The sequence below is a fragment of the Vombatus ursinus genome, unplaced genomic scaffold (assembly GCF_900497805.2).
Source record: "Vombatus ursinus unplaced genomic scaffold, bare-nosed wombat genome assembly UNPS02009132.1, whole genome shotgun sequence".
NCBI classification, from domain to species: domain Eukaryota; kingdom Metazoa; phylum Chordata; class Mammalia; order Diprotodontia; family Vombatidae; genus Vombatus; species Vombatus ursinus.
The window spans coordinates 4570595-4597168 of NW_020948910.1; the positions used below are offsets into that span (position 1 = coordinate 4570595).

The 26574-nt window shown below is 34.9% G+C and overlaps 1 protein-coding gene across 3 annotated transcripts in view; it reads right to left on the reverse strand.

The window, feature by feature from the left end:
• PEX3 (peroxisomal biogenesis factor 3) overlaps window positions 1-26574 on the reverse strand; it is a 46789-nt gene that overhangs the window by 16189 nt on the left and 4026 nt on the right. For all 3 annotated transcript variants that reach the window (XM_027850747.1, XM_027850746.1, XM_027850748.1), the window contains exons 2-8: window positions 25380-25511; window positions 15553-15634; window positions 9065-9108; window positions 6700-6824; window positions 6298-6364; window positions 6144-6198; window positions 5462-5630 (exon numbers count right to left, since the gene is read on the reverse strand). In XM_027850747.1, the coding sequence (XP_027706548.1) occupies window positions 5462-5630; window positions 6144-6198; window positions 6298-6364; window positions 6700-6824; window positions 9065-9108; window positions 15553-15634; window positions 25380-25386 (549 nt within the window). In that variant the 5' untranslated portion in view covers window positions 25387-25511. The remainder of the gene's footprint in view (window positions 1-5461; window positions 5631-6143; window positions 6199-6297; window positions 6365-6699; window positions 6825-9064; window positions 9109-15552; window positions 15635-25379; window positions 25512-26574) is intronic.

Consider the following 26574-nt stretch of genomic DNA (forward strand, 5'->3'; position numbering starts at 1 on the left):
TTTGAATCATTAGTTTCATCTAGAGGAAGGACTTAAAAGCCTCCAGAATAAAAAGACCAAGTTTTGGGGAAGTAATCTCAGTTTAGGCAAAATATAAATTCCATGACTTCTTGCATTTCTGGCTTTCAAGCCTTGGCCATGGACTCAGACTGGCATAGGTTTCTTATTCATCTCAGACCAGATATCAGCACATCTTTACTCTTATGATTTTGCTTAGTCTGAGAACTACGCTTGATTTCTTCTCATCTCATGGCTCATGAAGCCTATCCTTCACTCCCCCTGGGATTTTCCTAATTAATACTGGCCTTGCCAAGAGCAGAGTCTAGCAATATCCCTTAAGAATATACCACTAGGTAGCTGCATATTGTTCCAGTTTTATGCTCAAACAACTTTTTTGATTATATAATTTGGTCTCCTAAGTGGATTTACTCAACTGGAGGGAGTGCTTCTGAAAATAATAGTAACAGTCAACATTTATATGGTATTTACTATGCACTAGGCACTGTACTAATTGCTTTGCAATTATTATCTCATTTGATCATCACAACAACCCTGAAAGGTAGATAGTTATTATTCCAATTTTCCAGTTGAGGAAACTGAGTTAGACAGAGGTTAAGTGACTTGCCCAGGTTCATACAGCTAGTAAGTGTCTAAGGCCAGATTTGAATTCAGATTTTCCTGACTCTAGGCTCAGTGCTCTCTCCACTGTATCATTTAGCTGCCCTTGACAGTCTATGTACTCAGGAAGCTTATAATCTAATGGAGGAACTTACAATTTAATGGATATTACCTCATTTGATCCTTACAACAGCTCTACAAGGTAGGTAGTTATTACTATCCCTATTTTACAATTGAAAAATTGAGGCAGAGAGAAGCTAAGCCTCAGTCATACAGCTAGTGTCCGAAGCTAGATATGAACTCAGGTTTTCCTGACATTAGGCTAAGTGCTCTAGCCACTTCACTACCTAGTTGCCTAACTAATATTGGTTAGCATGTCAGTATCACCTGCACTTTACTAATGAATTAGACTTCTGAGTGGGCTTGCTCATCAGGATGGCCTTGTGCAGACAGCTGGTATCAGTTCTTGTGCCAAGCACATCATTAATATTTTGATTAATGAAGTATTTTCTTAAGAATTTGGTTAGCATGAATTTTTTTCCCCAGAGCCTGATCATCTCTTGTAAGTCCACAAATGTGGATTATTCTATGAAGCTCTGCCATTCTCCATGCCATAGGATTATAGATCTAGAACTAGAAGTGACTGTCTAATACATATCTCTCATACCACAGTTAAGAAACATAAGCCCTGAGAATTAAATCATTTAACATGAATATTGAGCAGCAGAGGCAGGATCTGAACTCAAGTCCTGAACCTCTATGTTCACTGTTCTTTCCCACTGTATCATGCTGCCATCCTTTATTCTCTACCTTTAACTGAAAGATTTATTTCATTTTCTATTTTATCACAACATAATTTTTGTATTCCATTCAAAATATTTACAAAAGTTTGGCAACCAGGGGAAAAATGTTTTAAGACTAACTGTACTAGTGACACACTCCCAAAGTGAATATAAAGATGATGTCTTTAAAGCATCTACCCTTAGACTGATCTTTTATGCATATTTTCCCACCAAAAAAAAACACTAAGAAAGGCAATATATGATACCATCAATTAATAATCAGCTAGATTGCTAGGTGTTGCAGTGGATAGAGTGTTGAATTCAAATTAGGCAGCCCTGAATTCAAATTCCTGCCTCAGATACTTATCTTAGCTGTGTTAACCTGGGCAAGTCACAATCCCTCTCAGCCTCAGTTTTCTTATCTATAAAATGTAGCTAATAATGGTACCTATCTCACAGGATTGTTGCAAGGATTGAGATAATACATATAGCACTTTGTACAACTTTAAAGTGTAAAGTTTAAAGTGACTTGTCCAGGGTCACACAGCTAGGAAGTATCTGAGGCTGAATTTGAATTCAGATTTTTCTTACTCCAGACCCAGCACTCTATCCACTGTGCTACCACCTGCCTCTGTAGTTTCCCATAGTATAATAAATAATACATAAAAACAAGAGCTACATTATTTGAAATAAAGAAACCCTAGCGGCTTTTCCAATAAGATCAAGATAAAATAAGGATTCCCGTCACTACTCTTATTCAGTATAGTTCGAGAAATGCTAGCTATTGCAAAAAGACAAGATAAAGAAATTGAGGCAATAAGCATCGGCAAAGAAGAGAACAAAATTACTATGATTTGCACATGAATGACTTACAGCATACTATAAATTCAGCTAAAGAGGAACTGAAACAATGAACCATTCATTAAAGTAATATAAAATATAAATATGATATATATGTTATAATATAAAATAAACCCACAGAAATGATCAGCTTTTCTATATATCATTAAGAAAACGATTTTGTTGTTGAGTCATTCAGTTGTGTATGATTCTACATGACCTCATGGACTTTTGTCCATGGGGTTTTCTTGGCAAAGATACTGGAGTAGTTTGCCATTTCCTTCTCCAAACAACAACTGCTGATAGAAAAAGAAATTCCATAAAAATAATTTTAAAATATACAAAATACCTGAGAGTCAGTTTACCAAAATATACTCAGGACTCACATACACAGAGCTATAAAATATTCCTTAGAGAAATAAGGGAAGATATAAATAATTGAAGAGATTAGGTTAAGTCATGGTGTTCATGGTTAGGCCATGCCAATATAATAAAAATGCTACTTAAGTTAATTTAAAGATTTAATATCACAGTAATCAAATTACCAAAGGTACTACACAAAATTAAAAAAAAATTTCTGGAGGAATAAACATTTGAGAATTTCAAGAGAAATTATGGATAAAAAGATAGAAATGAAGAAGGCCTGGCAGTACCAGATCTCAAACTGCATTATAAAATAATAATTATCAAAATTATTTGATATTGGCTGACAAATAGAAAAGATGGAACAGATTAGGTAGAAATATTCCAGAAGTAAATGACCACAGTAGTATTATGTTCAATAAACCCAAAGATACAAACTACTAGGGCAGGAGTGGGGAACCTAAGGCCTCGAGGCCACATGTGGCCCTCTAGGTCCTCAAGTGTGGCCCTTTGACTGAATCCAAACTTCACGGAACTATTAAGGAGATTTGTTTTGTGAAGTCTGGATTCAGTCAAAGGGCCACACTTGAGGACCTAGAGGGCCACATGAGGCCTCAGGGTAAGGGCAAAAAAAAACAAGGGTAAAGTTGTCCACCAGAAATTAGGTTTAATTCAACTTATTATGCCATATAGAACAATAAACTCCAAACTGCTGTATGACTTAGATATACAAGGTCATTATCATAAGAGAAGGAAAGGCGTTATCTTCCATATTTTCCATAACTATGTCCCAAAGGAGACATATATATGTCTCATATATATGTCCCAAAGAAAAATATATAGAGAAATGATCATAGGTGATAAAAGTGGATAACTTCAATCATATAACATTCAAAAGTTTTTACACAAACAAAATCAAATCAGAATTAGAAGGAAAACAGTAAATTGGGGAAAAAAAATCTTAGTAGCAAACTTCTTTGCTAAAAGTATGGTATCCAAGATATATAGGGAATTGATGCAAATATATGAAAATAAAAGCCTTCTCCAATTGATAAATGGTCAAAAGATATGAAGGGATAGTTTCCAAATAAACTAACACAAACTATCAATAGCCATATGAAAAGTGCTCCAAATTCCTAATAACAAAAATCCATATTTAAACAACTTTGAGGCTTCACTTCACTCCTATTTGATTAGCAAAAATGATGAAGACAAACATGGAAGTTTCTGGAGGGGATGTGGGAAGATGGGTACATTAATTCAATGGTCCAACCTTTCTGAATAACAATTTTTAATTACATCCTAAAAGTCACTAAATATTCCCCCAAAACAATTTGTAACTATATTCTAAAAGTCACTAAATATGTCCCACATTGTACTTAAATATTTATACCAGTACTTTTTTTGTTGTAACAAATAACCTGAAACAAACTGGATGCTCATCAACCGAAGAAACACTAAAAACAAATGGCATATTAATATAATGGAATATTATTGCACCATATGAAATTACAAGCAAGATGAATTCAGAGAAAGTTGGAAACACTTGCATGAACTGACACAGACTGAAATGAACAGAACCAGGAGAATAATTTATATGATGCCCACAACAATGTAAAGATAAAACTCTGAATCAATCATGACTTGAGAAAACTGGAGAAAGATGCACTAGAAATGCAGTATGAGACATACGTTTTTAGACATAGCCAACGTGTCGAATTATCTTCCTTGAGAAAGGAAGGCTTCTGTTTTGGTGGGTAGGAGAGTCAGTGGGTAGTGATACAAATAGAAAAAACAAACAAAGAAAACATCAACAAAATATTTAATAAGAACACAGAAGACAAAAGAAAAATCTATAGGGGGACATAAATGGCCAATTTTAGTACTAGATTAAATTTAACATACTCTTAAAAGTAAAAATAGTATGTGCATAAGAGCATCTTACAGTCTCATGAACAATCTTATTCATCTTTATATACTGAAATGTTCATGTTTAATGATTTTGTTAAAAATTAAATATAAAACAAAAAAATAAGAGTAGAGACATAAATAAACTGACATGAATATACAGAAACCTTTTAAAGACTCATGGTTATCTAATAAATACCTAAGATGGGGTATGTGCATAAAATAGGATGGCATAGACTCTATATTTGTAAAGACACATTTAAAGAGATAGATAAAATAATGCATTATTAGTTTGACATTCATTTTTTCACAAAAAGATAATATGAATCAACTGATATTTATTAACCAATTTGACATCTCACTTTTCTTAAATGAGAATACAAAATTATTTCAATGTTAACAGCCAGTACAACTATAACCTCTACTTAAATTCTTTAAGGATTAGTATTTTCATGTTTTCCCTCCATTGATGCATATTACAAGTCTTCTACACCTTAAGTTACTAAAGCTGAGAAAAAAACTTCATCACCCTGTAGCCAACCTATTAATGAACCTCTCCAAATGTAGCTAGGAATGGCGTCTGGATAACAAGAATACAGTCTGTTGTTGGGTTCATACTGAAAACATTTCCAGCTTGATAGTCAGAATTTGTGTGCCTCTGGTATAGCTTTTGAAAACCCAAGGTTACTTACATCCCATAATGAGGCATTAAAATAGCATTTTAGTGAAAGACAACTACAGTAGTTATCGATCTACAATACTTTTAACAGTCTGCTTTCTTTCCCTTCAGAGTTTTGGTTTCCAAATTATTGAAATTTTATAGTATCATCTTTAAATGATTTTAAAAAACCTATTAAGACATTTAAGAGATTAAAAAAAGTTCGGTCAACATTTTATTTGGAAAAATAGGGTAAAAATCAGTATAGTTAAAAGGGCAATGAAACAAGCACCTGAATTGCTAACGGAGTTTCTTCATCTGGCATCATATACTGACATAGTAAAGATTTGGATCCAGTCTTATCAGTCCATGAAGAAGATGTATGCTGTTCAGTTATTTTTCTGATTTCTTTTAGTTTCTGCTCCAACTCCAAAAGGGACAAAGAATGTTTAAGGGAAACACTGGGAATAAAAAAAAAAAGGTTAAGTGGGGTAAAGCATACTAAATACTATACATTAACAAACTTTGCTTCTTGGTATTTGCTAGCTGAAAAAAAAAAAAACCCAACAACAACACAACACTTTAACAGACAGGATCCTAGCAGTCTGGCCCAGAATAGAGCAGAGATTTAGTAAAGCAATGCTGTTGGGGATTTCACAAGAGAAGTTCTATGGTAATTGATATTGCAGACATGTGAAATATTTCTGTCTGTTTGGATTATACAAAAGCTCTAGTGACACATTACCCTAAAAATAAAAAAAAAAAGTTTTGAATATACCAAAATGTTTCCCTCAATGAGTAAGGGCTTATAAGGAAGAGGAAGGATTCTCCTAAGTACTATAGGTAACAGTCGTCCAAATTACCATTTATCAAGTTGACTCTCTCATCAAAGTGATTTTAATTATTTTTTTAAATCTATCAGTGTTCTAGGAATATAAAGGATAAAAAGTGCAAATTCACTAAGCTAGTCTTACCTTCCCAAAATTTTCTGTACAGCTTGTTTAACAACAGTAATCAACTCGGTCAGACCTATGGATAAATAACAAAAACAAAAACAAAAATCATTTCTTCATTACTGCAAATAAAGTGAAATTAGTCAGTTCTCAGATAAGCTTCTTAGCATCTTACCATCTCCTAGGAGGTGCTGAATACTTGACAAGTATTGCTGCTGGACTTCAGGGGGAGCAAGAAGCGTCTATAGAAGTAAAAAATCAAGTTGAGTCAAAGTGATCCACAAGTATCCTTGCTTTCTTATTAAATTGTATTATATTTAGTAACATTTTTATACAATTTTTCTGGTCTACATGTTATAGACCCAATCCCCCAAATGGGCAAAGGGCAGTGTCATGTAACATATAATGAAACTGGAAATATAAATTTTAAAGATCATAACCTTGTACCTAAATTCATCATCTCCTGAAATACAGTCACACGGGCATGCTACCAGAATATTTTTTATGTAGTACATTAACTTACAGAGCTTTTTGAAAGAAAAGGGAGACAGGTGTCTAATTAGTGTGATAAACTTACGGTGCCATTTTTGCCAACTGCTGCATTATCCAAATATATGTATCCACCAATAATATTTAGTTGGACCCGCAGAAGGACAACAAGCATGCAAGTGCTATATACAGCAACAATACTTCTTGTGAAACCTTCAAGGGAAAAGGAAATAATTTTGGGGTTGTTAAAACTAAAATATACACATATACAACAAAACTGCTTTATCCCAGGATTTTATTCATTCACATGGTTTATTACCTTTAAAAATATACATAATATTGCCTTGCAATTATAAGAAGTACAGAAATTTGCCAGTCTAAAACTTTTCTTAACTATATAATAAAGAGATATACAGTAGTAAAATTAGGAAAGAAAAATATACGCTTTTTGTTTCTCATTTGATATAAGTGATATTCACTAGATCAAGTGGTTATTTTTTCAAAGTTACCTACTATTTAAAGAGATCCAGCTTCTTAATTAAAATAATAAACCCAAAGAGTTTTACAGTATCAGCTTAGAAACCCAAGCTAGGAAGGACTGGAAGAGTCCCTGAGAGCTGCATACTACAGCATACCAAAAACAAACAAAGAAACAAACAAAGAAACAAAAATAAACGAACCAGAAAGACTGTATTTGATTGGCTCATCAAACTACATTATAGTTTGGTATCATTTGATATGTATGAAGGGAAAGGGGTAAAAAAAAACATAGCTGCTTAAAAGAAAAAGATTTCTTAAGTATAGCAATTTAATTAATATAGTTATAGGGTTTATAATTTGTAATTTGGAAAAACAGCTCACTATTAATATCATATAAGAGCTAATTATGAAGTTACTTCTTTTCTGCTGCCCATCTTTTGGTTATTCTATTATGCATAACCACCTTCATCAGAGAGGGTATAGGGCTTGTTGAAACTAAAATCTGTCATATTTTGAAACTTTTGATTAGTTCTGTAAGAAGTTTAATGAAGGGGGCAGAAACTAATAACTATGAAATGCAGTAAGGACAGCAGGAAAACAGTAAAACTTAGGTTTAAGTTCTCTTTATGCCATTTACTAGCTGTGTGACTTATGGATAAGTTCGACCTGTCAGAAACTCAGTTTTCTCAAAATGAGAGTCACAGAATTTACACTAAAAAGTTTTATACAGATAAGAGCTATTAACATAACCTGTTATTTAGTAAGTGCTGTATTGAATATAGTTAGTTTACAGTCTAAAAACAGGAGGGGAAGAAAAGGTGAATTATTCTTTTTGTGTCAAAAGAATTTTTAAAATACACAGCACCAACTCAAATCAGATGGCAATACTCTCAATCCCTCCCCTACTCCCTCAAAAAGTTATGATATAACTCTAAGGATTTTTCATTTTTAGGTTTTGGTTATTAACCTTTTTAGAACTGTAGAAAGCAATGAAAAAAAAATCTTACTTTGGAAAGGAACTGGAAACAGAATGATAGCAGTTATTTAGCTATAACCTCTGGACCTGTGATTTCACTGGTAGAGAGAACTTCCAGATGAGGAAACTTCCTCTACCATTAGATCCATTATCTCCTCCGCAACTTTGTAGAGATTCAGAGTTTCAGAGATTTGCCTAGATCACTGAGAGGTTAGGTAACTTGCTCAGGGTCACACACCAGGACATGTCAGAGAATAGAACATACTGAGAGACAGGCTGGTACAGTGGATAGAGAGTCATCTTTGGAGCCAGGAAGACCTGGTTCATGTCCCATCTTTGATCAGTTATTTATATACATTTTAATTAAATGTATGATAGTTATTTCTGAGAATCTGTAATGCAGCTACATGGTTTCCAGGTATAGAGATAGAGCCTGGGTCGGTAATTTCACTGATACAGGGAATTCCCTGGAGAAGGAACTTCTCTCTACCAATGCAGGTCAGTATGTTCTCTACAACTTAGTCTTCGAAAGTTGATCGAAGTACTCAGATATAAAATGAGTTGCCCAAGGTGAAACAGACAGTATATGTCAGAGGCAGAACATGAACCCAGGTCTTCTGGTTCCAAGGCCAGCTATCCATTACACTATGCTGCCTTTCTCTTCTAATACCATTCAGAAATTTTCAAGCTAAAACAAAACAATTAAAAAAAGTTTTAGCATGGATGTTTATGTTGTAAAGTATACTTGAGTAAAACCACTATCTAACTTGAATAAAATGGAATTTTTATTCCCTTTAATTGTGATAGCAGAGGTATAAGGAACCCAGACACCTATTGGGGCTACTTTATGTGTTCTAGGACCATATTATATAAGAATCAACCACAAAATAAAGCACCAAAACTGACAGTAAGAATATCAACAACAAACTCTCATATTTTAGAATTATAAATATTTCAGTTACATTTTAACATACATACACAAAATATGCAAGCTTACTTATTATCTTCAGATCCTCCCATATTTCTAACTTGTTTGAAGGCCTAAGGGGGGAAAACATTGTAATACTTAAATTCAGAAAATGAGAAATTAATCTGTAGTATCTAAAAGAAAAGGTATTGTTATAAAACATGCAAATAAAATCAACATACAAATTATTAAGAAACAGACTATCTTCATCATGCAGATACTATGACATGATGTGTTCATTATGTGCATTAACAACATAAGAGCACTACAACACAGCATGTTTCTGAAATGAGTCTTTCAAATAGATGGAAAAGAGGACCTAAATCATATCATTTTGATTTTCTTGCTATAAAGAAAACCAGAAGAAGGAAATGCAGTTAAATGAAAGGATGGGTCACATTTTGTCTTGAAGAGGCAAAGAAAAGAATGGGTGGAATTGGTTTTATTGTGTATCCAGAGGCAAAAAGAAACATTACTTCACGGGATATTTGGTCATCTTGTAGTAGATTTGCAAAAAAGACCATCACGAAAATAATTGCAGCCAATGCCCTAATTTCAGCTGTTAAGGATAAAGAGATAAAGAAACTATACTATACAGGATTTGATAAAACCTACCATTTTAAATCAACATTCACGCTGATGATTTTAATGCAAAGGTGAAGATGAGGATAACATGGGGAAAAAAAAATGAGACCAGAAACTAACAGATTAAGCAGAAGCCTCACACTATTACATCACAAACTTTTTCTTCAAGAAAGGAATTTGTAGGATTTGGACATGATGAGCACTAATTATATTACCAAAAAATGAAATAGATTATATTTTAACAAATGTGAAAAGACATTATTGATGAGAAGTTATCATAAAACCATAGATGTACAGAGTTAGTAGAAGAGACCTGGGAGGTCATCTAGTACAAGCTTCTCATTTTATAGATGAGGAAATGAGTCCCTGAGACATTAAGAGATGCTCAAGGTCCCACACATAGTAAGTGGAGTTATGGAATCTGAATCCAAGTCCTCTGACTCCAAATCTACTGATTTTTCCACTGCCTCTTATCCCTAAAAAGTTGCTTATATAAAGCTTGTTAAAAAAAAAAAGAAAAAGAATAATGAGAAAAATAGGGGGTAATTTTATCCTGAGTTTTTAACAAGTAATTAGCAATGTAAAATGGGAAAGATAATACATATGACATCAACACTGATTATAATAACTACACGTAAATTTAACCTCTGTAAATCTATTGCACCTAACAAGAAGAGCAAAAGAGCCAAGAATTTGGCACTGTGATAAGGATGGAGTGCTTTACCTAGTAGATTTGCATTCTAGTCTCAGATTTCTACCAATTATACTTGTGAGGTGTGATTCTCTAAGCCTCAGTTTCTCCATCTTTGATAAGGCAGTGCTAGTCATAGCATTGCCTACCTCACAAGGCTACTGTGAAGATCAAGTGAGCTAGTCTATGTAACAGCTTTTTACTCATTGTTTTAGAAAAAAAATATTCTTTAGTTGTTTCACTTGTCCGCTCTTCACAAAAACATTTATTAAGCACTAACTGTGCGTAGGGAACCGAACTAGAGGAGGTATGAAGTTCAGCTAAGACATGACCTCACGGAGCTCACAGTTTGGTAGGAGGGAAAGACATACACATTGCTAATTACAGGAAAAAGAATTAGACTGGTGATCCTACTAGTATGGAGAGCTTTGGAATGAGCAAACTCCCTCTCTCAATGAATTTTGGCACCTTTTCTGCAACTTAATAGTGTTAGGAAGTTGCTGGGGCACTAAAATTTAAGTGACTTGTTCAGGGTAACATAAGCAACATGCATCAGAGGCAGGCCTTGAATGTGGGTCTTTTTGGCTCCAAGGACAGCTCTTAATACACTAAGCCTCACTGCCTCTCATAGATAACTGTAATACATAATGATATATAAGTGCATTGGGAAGGTGCAAAACAAGCTGCTATATGAAATCTAGATGTTTTCATGGATTGTAAGCTCAATACGAGCAAATAATGGAATAAGGCAACCAGAGAAACCAATCTAATCTTAGGTTGCATTGAGAAGAAGAATGTCCAGGCCAGAGGCTAGATATCTGGTTGTCTTGTCTGCATCTCAAATTCAGTATGTCCAAAATGGAACTAATTACCTTTCCCTCTAAAATGACCTGTTGCTCTAAACTCACCTACTACTGAGAGCACTTCCACCTTTCAAGTCATGTTCAAGGCACTCTCCCTTATCCTCAATATGCAAACAGTTCTCATTGCTTTCAGTTTCTCCTCTTTTCAATAAATTTTCCATAAAGACACCAAAATAATCTTCTGAGGGCAAAGGTCTAATTAAGCCACTCTCCTATACAAAAACCATTAGTAAAGATCATCGTAAATCTATTGCCCTAACAAGAAGACCAAAAGAGCCAAGAAATTGGCACTGTGATAAAAAAGGAGTGCTTTACTTAGTAGACTTGCATTCTAGTCTCAGATTTCTACCATTTATACTTATTGGTTCCTATTGCCTCTAGGATAAAATACGAAAATCTTAGTCTAGATTATAAGGCACTCCATACCCTCTTTCCAATATACCATTCCAGTCTTAATCATTTTAGTCCTTTTATGCACTCTGTGTTCTAGTCAAAGTGGACAATTAGCTGTTCACCATATTTCATATGCCATATGCCACATTTACATAAGTCTCCAATTTCTGAAATGCACTCTGTTCTCTTCTCTGGCCTTTTGGAATTCTTATTTTCCTTTAGGTTCAGTTCTTTCTTATCTGTACCTTTTTCTAATTCCCCTAGGTGAAAGATTTTTTTCTTTCTTTCTAAATATTCCTAGAGCATTTTGCCTAGATTTCTTCTTTCACTTTACTACTCCCAACTTTGTATTATGCTTATCTGCATATGTCTTATTAGTCCCGATAGGAGGTAGGCTCTTTGAGGGCAGGGGTTTGTATCTCCAGCACCTATAACAATACTTGGCACTTAAATGTCCAGCAACAAGCATTTAATAAACTCCTCCTATGTGTCAGGAACTTTACTAAGTACTGGAGTACAAAGAAAGGCAAGAGATAGAATCTGTTCTCCAGGAGCTTACAATCTAATGGGGTTTAGAGTCTAAATATTTGCTGTACTTAATCAGTTGTATTATTTTGAGCTGACATTTCTTTGATATTGGTGAAATTTTACTTTAAATTGAGTTGTGATATGTCTCAGATTTTTACCCTTTCCCAAAAGTAAAATTCTTCACACTTGATAGCAGACAAACCATAGTATACTAAATAGTTGTCAAATAATAATCACAAAACATACTTGATCTCGGATGCTCTTTCTTCAACCACAAGAAACCGATATTTTTATATATCTAATTACATTAGCTATAAACAGAAATGAGAATTTAGAAATTCCTAGAAATTTAGAAACTCCTAGAAATCTTTCCATAAAAAATTTTTTCAAATGACAATTATCAGAAAAATGCTAGTATCACTAAAGTACATCTCTTAGACTACTTTATTTCATGTTTTGACCTGGCAACAAACTCCAACTGTATCCATTTCACATGAAAACATGCTATATTGCACATACTTGTCACCTCTTAAAGCATTTTCAGATTGGGAAACTTCCTAGAAACAAATGAATGAATAAAACATTTACCAAGTGCTTCACCTAAGTGCTGGAGATGCAAAGAGAAAAATAAGACAGTCCTGGCTTTCAATGAGCTAGCATTCTAATGGACAAGACAACATATAGAAGGTTTGAGCTATAAGTCAGAGAAAAAAGTCCCATGGTCCTTAGGATACAGTGGCAAAGCAGATGGTAATGCCTTTTCTTTAATGCCATTTCCACTGATAGGATCACATAATTTTTGACTGTTGAACCATTTGATAATTCCAAGGGCTTCAGTAGCAAGAATTTTATTTCCAGGGTCTTCAGTAGTTGTGACTGTAGGACCTATAGGAACAGTTGCCAGGTTGCATCTCCACAGAGGGCTGCTTCTTAAGATGATGGTTGAGAATACTGGGCTAGAAGTACTGGGCTCTTGGGCTCAGGGTCATGGCCTGTCTCCACGGGGGTCTGAGGGAAGATGGTGGTGGTGGTGGTGGTGGTTTGACCACCTGGTCAAACTTGGCCTGGCACATGCTGCCTCTTCTCTCTCCCTCGGGGGCCCCTGCTGCTTCAGCTAGGCTGGTTAGCCTGCTCTGTGGGTGGTAGATGATTGGCTTAATTATACACATGACTACCTATTACCACAGAATACTGACAGCTCAACATTGTAGTATCATAGGATCATAAATTTGGAGCTGAAAGGATTAGAAAGGTGATCTAGGCCATAATTTTACAAAGGAGGAAAATGAAACCAAAAGAGGTTACATGGCAGAGCTAGGATTTGAACCTCAGTATACTGACTTCAAATCCATTGTTCCTTCCATTGTACCATACAAACTGTTTTTGTCTGTAATGGAAAGCCCAAAGACAACTTCTGTTTTTTCCTCCCAATTTAAAAAAAATATTTATTTTTTTAAACATTGTTTTCTTTTTAAATTTTGAGTTCCAAATTCTCTCCCTCCCTTCCACTCCTTCCCCCACCCTCTGAGAAAGCAAGCAATATATCAATTATACATGTGAAATAATGCAAAACATATCCATAGCAGCCATATTGCAAAAAATACCAGAAAAATGGTATTTCAATTTGCACCCAGAATTTATCAGTTCTCTCTGGAGGTAGAACATTTTTTCATCATTGCACTGATCAGTATAGCTGTCTTTCACAGTTGACCACCATTAGAACATTGCTGTTACTGTGCACAATGATTTTCCAATTTTTCTCCTCCCTTTGCATCAGGTCATATAGCTCCCACAGACAATGTTTACTGCTTTATTAAAAACTCTTTAAAAAAAAAACAAAACAAAACCAAAAAACCTTTTTCAGCTGCCTCACATTTGTCTTTGTGTTGATATTCCATTTACCCAAATGTAGTTAATGGATTCTTTCCATTTCCATGACTCTATGGTTACAGGACAGACATTATTTTTACCTCTGATCACTGTATAACGCTCCCATTTATGTGCCATCAAAAAAGTATACTCCTATGAATCTGTAATCTTATGGATATGAGTGGTTCCTCCAATGTTTCAGATAGCAGCATTCTAGGACACTCTTGTTCATATTCTTCCAGAAGGTCATTCAGGGTACCCGCCCAATATGAGGGAGGGGAAGAGCTTTCTTGTTTTCTCCTGATAGTAGAAGAATCTCAACATAGCAAATGGGTTATCTACTGTTTATCCACTGACCTCATAATGTGACTAGTCCATATTCTTCCGTGAATGTTTATTTCTTTGATGATATCCTTTAGTCTGATTCTTCTACATAGTTACTTTATGGTGATGCCTGCTCACAGCTACAATTTGCCTCTTCATTGCCCTCATAGTGATATTCATTTTTAATTCTTTGGAGACTGTAGGGTACCATGACTACAGGCCATACAACAGCAGTGGTAGAATACTAGCTTATATAGTGTGAGCTTTCTCAACATACTCACTCCTACTCTAAACTTCCTTAATGTGTTTCTACTCAAGATACATTGCTTATTTTTCTGCACTAGAAGTCTCTTTCTCCCATAGAAAAGTTTGCATGTGAGATAATTTAATCAATGAATTTGGCCCTAAAGATGTCTTCAGACAAAATATTTTCATGACCTTGCTGAACTGCTGAACCAAATGTTTGATTTCCTCAGATTTTCCCCTCTTAGGTCAGTTCAATGTAACTAAAAATAGAAGGCACTAAGGAGCCATAGGGGAAAAAAAGATCAGGCAAATATATGATTAAAATATTCAGATGAAATAAGAAACATAGCTTACATTTACATGGCACTTTGTAATTTATAACTATATGTGTGCATATATATAAATATGTATGTTATGTGCATATATAATTACAATTAATTCTTACCACAATCCTGTAAGGCATGCCTATTTTACAGATAGGTAAACAAATTGAGTGATACAACTAAGTGGCAAAGCTGGGACTAAAACCTTTGCCTTTTGGCTTTAAGTTCCGTGCTCTTTCCAGAAGAATGATTTAGATAGTAGACTGGCAGCTAAAGAATTTGGGGTTTAGAGCAATTAAGTTTAATGTTAAGATAGAGAGATTAGGAACAGATAATGAACAGGAGGACAGGCTGAGAATGGTGCTCAAGACTGTAGGATAATGCTGTGGAATGTCAATGACAAGTGTGTCTAAGTATTTGAAGATAATTTGTAGGAAATAACAAGCAAATAAAATGACTACAAGACCATTTAAATTACATTAATTAAAATAACCTTTGTGAAACTATTTTCTAATCCCAACTAAAAATTTAATTATTCTCATAAGTTTTCCCATATTAATGTATAAAGTTCTTAAGAAAACTTCATAATCCTAAATTTAAAGTATTCCTGTGTATTGGAAAGATGTTTATTTACATGAATCCATAAATTTGAGATTATGTGGATTTATTTATTAAATACATTTTTCTTGTACTTACCTGTTCTTCAGAAGAGCTGTGAGGTTCTCAGAATTTAATTGCTGCATTAAGGCATCTCGCAGAGTGGGAAGCATTGATAGCACTGTGATTCAAACAAAAATGTCAGTTAAAACACTAGAAATTATTTGAATATCTTAAGTCAACAATATGAATAGTCTCAAGCTATTCTGTAATACAACACATTTGGTAGGTATATGTTGGCAAAGAGAATGAAGGATGTAAATTCAAATTAGTGTTTCTTTTTACTCATAGTTTCTGCTTCATATTTCCATACCAATTTATGGGGAAAGGGTTTATTAAAAGACAAGAAGAAATGAACAGTTATTCATTTTTGTTAAAAGAACACTAGACTAATCAGGAGAACCAGAGTCTTAGTTTTGTTTCTATCACTGCTTCTGTGACTTTGGGTGTGACCTATCGTACATCTCTGTGTTACTTAACTCACAGGAATGCTGTAAAGATAAATGAGATTCTAAGTGAGAAAGTGCTTTGGAAATAATGCAGTAGGTGCTATGCAACATAAAGATTACTATTTCACTCACTGATACTAACAGTAACCTAAGAAACTGCAAATAAACATACAAATGGAAATAAAAATTAATTTCTGATACTAGAGTATATAATTTAAAATGACAAAATGAGGAAAAAGATGAATACAAAACAAAGTTATTAAGCATAAACCATTAATTCTACAGTGTAAAAATGGAAAATAAATATGTATTTAATTTCTTTGACTAAGTATTTCTCTATTGTCTTTTAGACAATATCAATTCTTCATAGACTATAGTGTTTCCATTAATCATAGCTATACAGCATCACTGGTAAAACTACTGATGTTAAGAAGATGGAAGCTTGGGATCACTGTCAGGTTCCACTACTAAGACTAAAGGGACATTAGAAACAGAAGGTCCAGTCAATGCTGAGAGCAAAATGCCCTTAGATTTAGCTCATTTAAAAAGAGACCATCTAAAAGAGCATAGTGGGGTAGTAGGCTGGGGCAGCCCACCAACCTCCTCACCCTGCGTTAATCCTTGGCATCTCCAAAGTTGTAGGAGTTGGATAGTGTGTCTACATTGAGGAACCTTACCAATTCCTTTTGTTTCTTTTTTTAAAAGAGTATTTTATTTTTTTCCAACTACATATAAAGACAATTTTTGACATTCATTTTTTAATAAAATTTTGAGTTTCAAATTTTTCTACCTCTCCACTCTCCCCTTCCTAAGATGGCAAACAACTTGATATAGGTTATATTTGTGCAATCATGTACAAAGGTTCCCATACTTACTTGGCCTACCACCCCCTTTAAAAAAAAATTACTCACCATCCCCCTGGGGTTAGGTTAGGTTAACTCTTATTTTTTTTTTTCAATGCTTCCCAATTACACTCGAGGTTACTACCACCCTCCTGGATCATTCTACTGCCCCCAGGGGGTGGTATCGCCCACTTTAGGAACCTATGTAACATATTTCCATATTAGTCATGTTGTGAAAGAAGAAAGAGACTAAAAGGAAAAAAACCACGAAAGAAAAAAAAAAGTGAAAACAGTATGCTTCAATCTGCATTTAGACTCCATACATTCTTTTTCTGGATGTGGAGAGAATTTTCCATCATGAGTCCTTTGGAATCATTTGCTGAGAAGAGCTAAGACAATCACAGTTGATCATCGCACAATGTTGCTGTTACTGTGTACGATGCTCCCCTGGCTCTGCTCACTTCACTTTGCATCAGTTCGTGTAAGTCGTTCTAGGTTTTTTTAAAAGTTCACTAACCACCTCTTGAATATTAAGCTCTAGAATATTCCCTCCCTAGCCAGTCTGACACACCTGTCAAAATATATAATAAGGTTAAGTCCTGAATGTTTTTTTTTTTTTTTTGCTTTATGGTGAGGCGATCAGGGTTAAGTGACTTGCCCAGGGTCACACAGCTAGTAAGTGTTAAGTGTCTGAGGCTGGATTTGAACTCAGGTCCTCCTGACTCCAAGGCCAGAGCTCTATTCACTGCACCACGTAGCTGCCCAAAGAGCAATTATTTTTTCTTTTTTCTTTTTAAGGCAATTGAGGTTAAATGACTTGCCCAGGGTAACACTGCTAGTGTCAAGTGTTTGGTCTGAGGCCGGATTTGAACTCAAGTCCTCCTGACTTCAGGGCTGGTGCTCTATCCACTGTACCACCTAGCTGCCCCCTGAATGATCTTTTTTAAAAAGATATTTGAAATGTTTTGTCATGATCTAAATGAAAAAAAAAATTGGGAATGAAAGTAACAAACAAGATTCACCACTTGGTAGGGGATAAGGAGGGGGGAGAGGATAAGGGGGAGATCTCTAGAGGGAAGAGTGAGGGAATAGGATAAAGGGGGGTATAGAAGGGTGTTTAGATTTATGGGAATGGGAGGACGGGGAAGGGATCCTTGGGGGGGGATAGGCTAAATAATAGGAGGGCAAGGTAGTGGGTAGAAGTAGAGGAGTCAGGAGGGATAGGAAATAAGAGACACACAAACGTAAAAACAAACATCAGGAGTAGAGTTTGTTAGGGAAAGTATATACACATATGTGTATATATATATACACATATGTGTATATATATATACACATACATATATACATACATATAAAGACATATGTATATATGTATGTGTATATACATATATATATATATAAAAATATATCCGCACCTAATTATAGCCTTCTATACAAAGTAAAGAACAAAGTAAAAAGTGCACAGCAGAGAACAAAAGAAAACTTACAAGGAAACAAAGAAAAGATGGACAGCTCTCATCACAAGCTGTAGTATTTATCGTATAGGCTTTCTTGAAATGAAAATTTATTGCTACATATTTTGAATTCTCTCATGTTCTGCTGTGCACATGACATTTTTTTTTCTTACTTTACATTTAAGTTTCAATATTTAAGTTTATGATATGTTTCTTTTTCTTTTCTCTATTCTGTATTTGAGTTCTGGTCTAAAATTTTAAAAAAAAAAAGATTCACCACTTAATATTGTGATGAGATTGTAGCACTCTTAGCTCAAGGGGAAGTAACTGTGGTCCAAAACAGCTAAATATGCAGGTCCAAAACATGAATTACATATTTTTTAAAAAAAAAATCACATTCACTCCAAAGCCCATTCATCTCCTTCAGTATCCCAAAGATTAAGCATATGTTTTGCTCAGCTATAAAATAAAGTCACAAACACACTACACCCCTGACATCACAAGACAGTTGACTATAAAATTAGACCACTGATGCTGGACTTTAGATTATAGGTCATCATCTTCATCAGGGAGAGCAGCTGTCTGAGCAATCTTGTTCATACTGTGTTGCCAGTGCTAGGTCCACAACAACTTCTGAAGGTTGTTTTTGACCAATCATGAACTGAGCCCCCTGATTTTACCCTCTCCTCTCTCCATTTGAGAGAGATTTTTCTGTATTATCTTACCTATGATATTGACTTATTAATGAGTTTTAACTTCTCCCCCTGAAAAATTAATTTATTTCCTCTGTCTACTCTACTCTCTTCTTGATTTTTTGTTATATCGTTCACTTTACAATTCTTTTGCTTATTGTTTCTTTCTTTGTCTTTACAATGTTACTCATACTAAGAATTTTTTTTTAAAGAAAAAATAGAATATTCACCCCTCCACCCCCATACACAGACACAACCCATTTCCTTGTCTAATCCTAGATATAATAATAAACACTTTTTTTCCTTTTTTACGTTTGGTGTCAGGTTTGCAAGATATACTATTTAGGGATACCATCCAATGTCCTTCATGCTTCAGAACATCATATTTCAATTTTCCATTTGATTTCATATAGTGTCAGAATAATACTGTGGTTATTCTTTTTCACTTGTAATTTAAATTCTTTTTCCTTGCTAACTCCAAGACTCATTTTTTGATGATATAGTTCTTGATTACAATGTTTGTTGATAATTTAAACTTTGGAGTCCCTTTCTGTTGGTTTTCTTTGGATCCTCTCAATCTGAATTTTTTCATCTGTTTCCAATTTTTCTCCACATTTTTTTGTATGATTTCTTGGAGTATGGTATTCAGGCATTCATTTTTTTTTTCTGAAAAGTCTATAATCTTAAATCACCTCTTTGCATTTATTCAAATTTGGTATTCTTTTGCACTCTTTTATATGTTTTACTGATCTTTTAAAAAACTTAATGCATTATTTTTTTTTCCTTTTACCTCTGTACTTTTGTGGTTCAGTTATATTTGTTTTCTTCCCAATTTACTCTTCTAATTTCTGTCCTTATTCCTCTCGCTACTCTTCTGAGCCATCCTGGAGGTTCTTAAGAATTGCTTGATTCTTATATTGGGGGACCTTGAAAAATTTGTTTTGGCTAATTTCATTTCAATATGGAGATTTTGAACCATTTTCCTTTGTCATAGTGATATGCTTATTCACTGGGATGGAGTTTTTCTTCGAATATCTTCTCATCACTTTTTGTCTGTCATTTGCTGTTTTTCAGTCCTATCTGACTCTTCATGACCCCATTTGGGGTTTTCTTGGCAAAGATACTACAGTGATTTGCCATTTCCTTGTCCATCTCATTTTATAGATGAGGAAACTGAGGCAAATAGGTTTAAGTGATTTGCCCAGGGTCAGAAAGCTAATAAGTGTTTGAAACCAGACTTGATACTTAGGAAGAGGAGTCTTTCTGATTCCACGCCTGGCACTCTATCCACTGTCCCACCTAGCTGCCCTAGTCTGTCATAATTATTTTTTTTCCCTATGGTATCTGCAGAAAATGTCCATGCTAACAGTTATGCCCTTTCAGAAAACCTAGTATTGACAGACCTTCCTGCCTTCTGTGTGTGGGGGTAGTTTCAACCCTTGGACTAATTACACGAGATCTGTTTCCAGTGAGGGTAGCCAGATAGGACAGGGCTTCAGGGAGATTCCAATCCCTTTATCTTTCTGCATTCCAAAATCCTTTCTATCATTGGCTTTCTTCAGTCCTTAGACTAACCCCACCAGGGGATAGTTGTAAAGGGGTTGGGGGAAGCACTCAGGAAAGAGGTGCTCCAAGAGCCTTCGCTGTTGGATCTCTTCTCATCCTTCTCTCACTCCTTCTACTGGCTACCTGTTTCTATATATTTCATGTCTTCTCCTTCTATTTTCTTATTCCTTTCTATATAGTTCCCCCTTCCTTTTTTCTTTTTTCTCAGGGTTGTACTGATTCACATGTCTCAACTCCTCTTTTAGTAATGATGTATTCCTTCAGCAATCATACTGCTTTACTGTATATGGCACTATTCAGTATGGCAGTTTCCCTGTTAATCTTTCATGACTGCAAATTTTTCTTATCTTATTTGAAATCATACTTACAACTCTTCCTTTTCTTTGGAATCACCTAAGGCATAATACATTCTGTTAAATTTCATTTTCACTATGAACATGTCTTTATAAACGTCCTCATATACAGTAAGTTGAGCAGTGTTTTCTTATCTATTTTATTGGTGTTCCTATATGACTGATAAAAGATGATAATAATCAATGTTAGAGGGATTGTAGAAAAATAGGTGAAACTAGTGCATTGCTGGGGGAGCCAAGAATGAGTAAAACATTTTGGAAAGCAATTTGGAATTATGCAAATAAGGTAACTAAAATGTCTGTACCCTTTAACTCAGATTCCATCACTAGACTTATACTTCAAGGAGGTCACGATAAGAAGAAAGTCCTCATATATACCATATATATTTGCTACCACATAAGTCCTGATACACACTTATACACACATATATTGCGATAGCAAATAACTAGAAACTAAGTAGACAGTGTACACTGGGAATGACAAAACAAATTGTAGTATATGAATGTAATGAAATATTTTATTTTGCTGTAACAACAAATAAAATGAATATGGATACATGGAAGGACTTACATGACTGATGGAGTTTTGTAAGCAAAAAAACAACATATATAATAACTATGACAATGTTACTGGAAAAAACCACCACCTTAAAACAACTGAAAGTAAATGTTTCAAAATTACAAAGAAATAAATATGGCTCCAAAAAAGATATATGAGACAATATCTTCATATCACTTCTTCGCAGAGATGGGAAGTTGACTAGTATCATGTGTTTTGATGTAGATTTTTTTTTGTTTGTATTGATCAGTTTTGCTTATTTTTTCTTTCCTTTTTTCTTTAAAAATATTTATTACATGGGATGGCTTTCTACGAGGGGGAAGGTAAGAGGTAAAGGGGAGAAATTTTGATGATGTAAAGAGACATCACTCAAAATTTATTTGTAAAAAAAAGGAAAGTAAATGCTGCAAAATGATAAAGAACAAGCATGACCCCAAAGAAATGATATGAGAAGATACCTCTCCTAACACATCTGCAGAGGTGGAGGGAAGGCCAGCTAGTGTGGAACACTGCATATATTTTCAGATTTTATTTTTGATGTATTGATCAGTTTTGCCGACTTTTGCTCTTCTTTTTCTTTTATAAAAATTCTATTATATGGGACAGTTCTCTAGGAGATATAGGAATACAGGGAAAAATTACAATGAAATTAAAAATAAAGAGGAAAAGTTATTGTGGAGGACAGTACTAAGGCCTCTCATTAAATTTCAGAAATTAAGGATTAATATTTCAAAAGTGTCCAAGGTCTCCCTTTAATCACTGACTACATTAGGTTTTGTGAGTCTCTGACTACCAACAAGTCACAACTACCAAGCAGATCTTTCCAAAGTTTTACCCACATTACCAATGTTCCTTTTGGAAAATAATTAAAAAATGTTATTTAAAATTACACTTTCACTGCTACAGAATTTCTTCTTCTTTTGCTTCATGATTACCCTAAAAAGTGAGTGGGAAATTGCTTAAGTCTGAAAAGTCATTGGCTAGAAGGGGAAACTTGGCCAATTCTCTCTCCAAATAGTTGCTTATAATAAAGGTATCTCTGACAGACTTTAGCTAATCACAAAGCTATGACTGTTTACCCTTTGCAAATAGATTAACAGAATCTATCTTAAGTAGTTAAGATGCAGACTGAGCTTAACGATTCAATTTCTAGTCAATGAAGCAAATAAATGCAAGAGCACACATCTGTAAAATAAGGATATTACACTGAGTGGCTTCTGAGGTACCCTCTAGCTATGATCTTATTTATTATTTCCTCATAGTAAGACAATTCTGACAGAATTTGTTCTTCATAAAACTGGGCTTACAACAGCCCATTATAAGGGTCCCTTTAGAGCGTTTATAAATTGATAACATTTTGTGATAATATCTTTCTAGTACTGACAGTCCCATATTGTGAACAGGTTATGTTCTTAAAGTTCATGTTACAGTCAGTTCTTTGGACTTCAACATGAACATTTCCCTAAATATGATGTTATGTAGCAGGTGTCAAAAAAGGCAATTTAACCCACATTTGAAGTACAGTACTGTACACAACTCTCCAACTTAACAGAACCTAACCACTGTGTGGAAAATGTTTTCAAAACTCCATCTTGTGATACAAAGAACCTTTGCCATCAGATTTTTTTTTTGTCTGCCAGAAGAGGAAGGACTTCACTTTGCTCATAGGTATTAAGAATGGGAACTTTCCCAGCTTCTGTTTTACATGGTGTTTGCTTGTGCTAGCTCTCAAAATCTTAGGAAAAAAACTGGTATGTTAAGAGGAAGAGAGACAGAAACTTGTAGAAGTTGGTAGACTGGAATTTTGAGTCTGGAAATGGGTCAAGGAGGAAAAAGGGAAGGAATGAGGCAAAGAACCCCTTGAGGACAAGGAAAATCAGGTTGGGGGGGGGGGCATGGCCTCCTGTCAATATCTGAGTCCCAAAACAAATACTCAGGGAGACATCTTAATCCTGTTTCTGAGTCATCCTATTTCTTCTCTTCCATTCTCACTTCTACCACCTGTTGCTTCCAACTGGGGTTTCTCTCCTTTCACATCTAAATCATGAATATTTCAGTTTCTCCTTAATTCTATGCCCCAGAAGCAAAAACAAGAGAGCAGCCTAGGCAGTGGTATTAAGAAATAGGACAACGGGCAGCTAGATGGCGCAGTGGATAGAGCACCGGCCCTGGAGTCAGGAGGACCTGAGTTCAAATTCGGCCTCAGACACATAACACTTAGTAGTTGTGTGACCCTGGGCAAGTCACTTAACCCTATTACCTAGCCCCCCCCAAAAAAATGGACAAAGGTTCATAGGGACACCTCTGGGAAGAAACTCATCTTATTGAAATTTTGTATCTTCCACATAGCCTAAGATAGTATTGTATAAACAGATGCTTAATAAATGTTTAATTGAATCCATTTATCTCTCAACCATTCATCTTTTTATTAGGTTTATCTGTCCTGGACTTAGATGAGGTGGAAAATAGGAGAGCTCTCTGATGAAGTAGGGGGAGGAAATTCCCGAGTGGTAACAGCAGGGGGAAGACTAGCTTCTGTAATCATCAGATCAACTGCTGGAGGCATTGATTATGATTAAGGAAGTCATATTCACCCACATTTCTCTAGTCATAGGTATTAAACTTATCAAACACATGTTGGGTTTCTATTCCAGGGAAGGTACTTTGCTAAACTAAAAGGTCTACAATTTTTCAAATAACAAAAAAGTTACATATTCTTACAACATTGAGCATTTATATCTTGATATTGTTTATTTTTATATTAAAATCCTGTTATCATCAAACAATATGTAGCTCTAGCATATTTTAAGGGTCCTTTGGACAGCGAGGAGGTCAAATCAGCCAATACTTAAAAGAAATTGATTCAGGCTATACACTAGGAGGTGAAAAACTGAAGCTGAAGCTTAAAGACTTTGGCTACATAACAAGAAGGCGCAACTTACTGGAAAAGATCCCGACATTGGGAAAGACTGAAGGCAAAAGGAAAAGAGGACAGCTAAGGCTGAGAGAGATAGTTGGAAACAACAAATATGAACTTGGACAGATTTTAAAAGATAACAAAGATAGAAGGGCCTGGTGTGCTATGGTCCATGGGATTACAAAGAGTCAGACACAACTTAACGGCTGAACAACAAAAAAGCATATCTTACTGAAACACTGATCTCTGAAATTACTTTAATACTTCAAAAGAACCATGATTTCATCAGTGTCAGTACACTCTCCACTAATGCAGATTACAACTCTTTTACGCCTTAGCAGAGGATCTCTATGAGATTGCCATGACCAAAAGAACTAATCAATTGATATACAATCTAATGGTCAGGAACCTCTCCCTGCTAGGCTAGTCATTTTAAATCAAAAGACATTAATATTAAGCATTAAGTGAAAGGTACAGAGTGCTAAGTATCTTTAGGGACAAGGATAAGGACTAGACCTGGGATTTCACTGGTTTAGGAAACTCTCTCCCCCAGTGTAGGTCCAGCACTTTATCAAAAATTATGTTCTTAGAGAAAAGTCTAAAACTGACAGTCCTGCCCTAACCAGATTAAAATGAAATTGGTAAATATTTAAATAAATAAAAATACAACAAAAATAATGTTAATTTATGGTTTCCTAAATCAATATGCGACCTGCAGGGACCCATTTCTATTTGAGTTTGACTTCCCAAGAGCATAGAGATTAGGTGACTTGCTCAGGGTTATACAGCCAGTTTGTGTGGTTTTGGCTTCTGTGCTACTGCTTTATTCACTACAACAACAACAACAAAACAAGAAACAAAACAAAAAAACAATCTTCAGCCTCAAAGTTTGTTTTACACACACACACACACACACACACACACAAGGTGGATATGTACATGTTTTATATATGTGTGTATTTACACACAGTTATACACATGTACACACATATAAATAATTCTATACATACAGAAATATTATTTTGTCTTACCTGTCATATTGCAAGTTCTCTGGTTACTTTCAAAATGATATTGTCGTCTTGCTTGGGCTATATATTCAGCAGCCTCCCTCTCTTGTATTTCTCTGATCTTCTTTTGTCCATATTTCCCAAGGATATATACTCCTAAAAGTTCAAAAAAGTTAAAAAAAAAAATGAACTAATTATGCTATTAGAATGTTTCTCACAATGCTAAAAAAAAAAAAAAAGGACCAAAACCTCTATTTATCCATCTATGAATCTCTATCTGTGAAAGATCAAAGATGAAATTAAATATTCTTTTTTTTGGGGGGGGGGAGATGGCAATCAGTGTTAAGTGACTTGCCCAGGGTCACATAGCTAGTAATTTTTTTATACAAAAGACAAAACCATTGTCTTGAGTTTTACTGAATTAAATAATACAAAGAACATAAAATAAGTTTATTTGCCAATAATAAGATCAATAAAATTTTAAATAAAGTACATATTATATACCTACAAAGATGAAAAAGTAACACTAATTGACCTTAAGGAGCTTACTTTCCTTGTTGGAAGGGAAAGCAATACAAAAAGAGATCAGGACTCAGTACCAGGTGGCACTAGTGCTGAGCACAGAAAGGAAGTTGTTGATCCTAAGAAACAGAAGAGTTCATTCCAGGAAGGAAGGGGTACAGCATTGGCAAAACTGTGAGACAGAATGTCATATACAAGGAATAAATAAGCCAGTTAGGTTAGATGCCATAGTTTGTGAAAGAGAGCAATGTGTGTAGCAATTTGCATTACAAGTTGGGAAAGTAGGCAGGAACCAGGTTGAGAAGAGTTTTAAATACTACACAGAGCAAATCTTAATTTGACCCTAGAGGCACCTGAAACTCTTTGAGTAAGGAAATGCTTTGGCAACTGTGGGAAGGATGGATTGGAGAGGAATGGGACTTGAGGCAGGAAAACCAATTAGAAAGCTATTACAATAGTTAAGGCTAAAGGTGTTATGGGCTTAAGCTGCAGTGCTAACCATGTGAATAGAGAGAAAGAAAAGATGAGAGATAAATTATGAAGGTAGCATCAACAAAACTTGAAGACTGAATGGATGTGAGGGAAAGGAAGAGTAGAGGATGACTCTGGGTTTGTGAACCCAAGTGAATAGAAGGATAGTGGCACCTTGAACAGAAATAAAGAAGTTAAGAACAGGGTAGAGTTTTGGAGAAAAGAT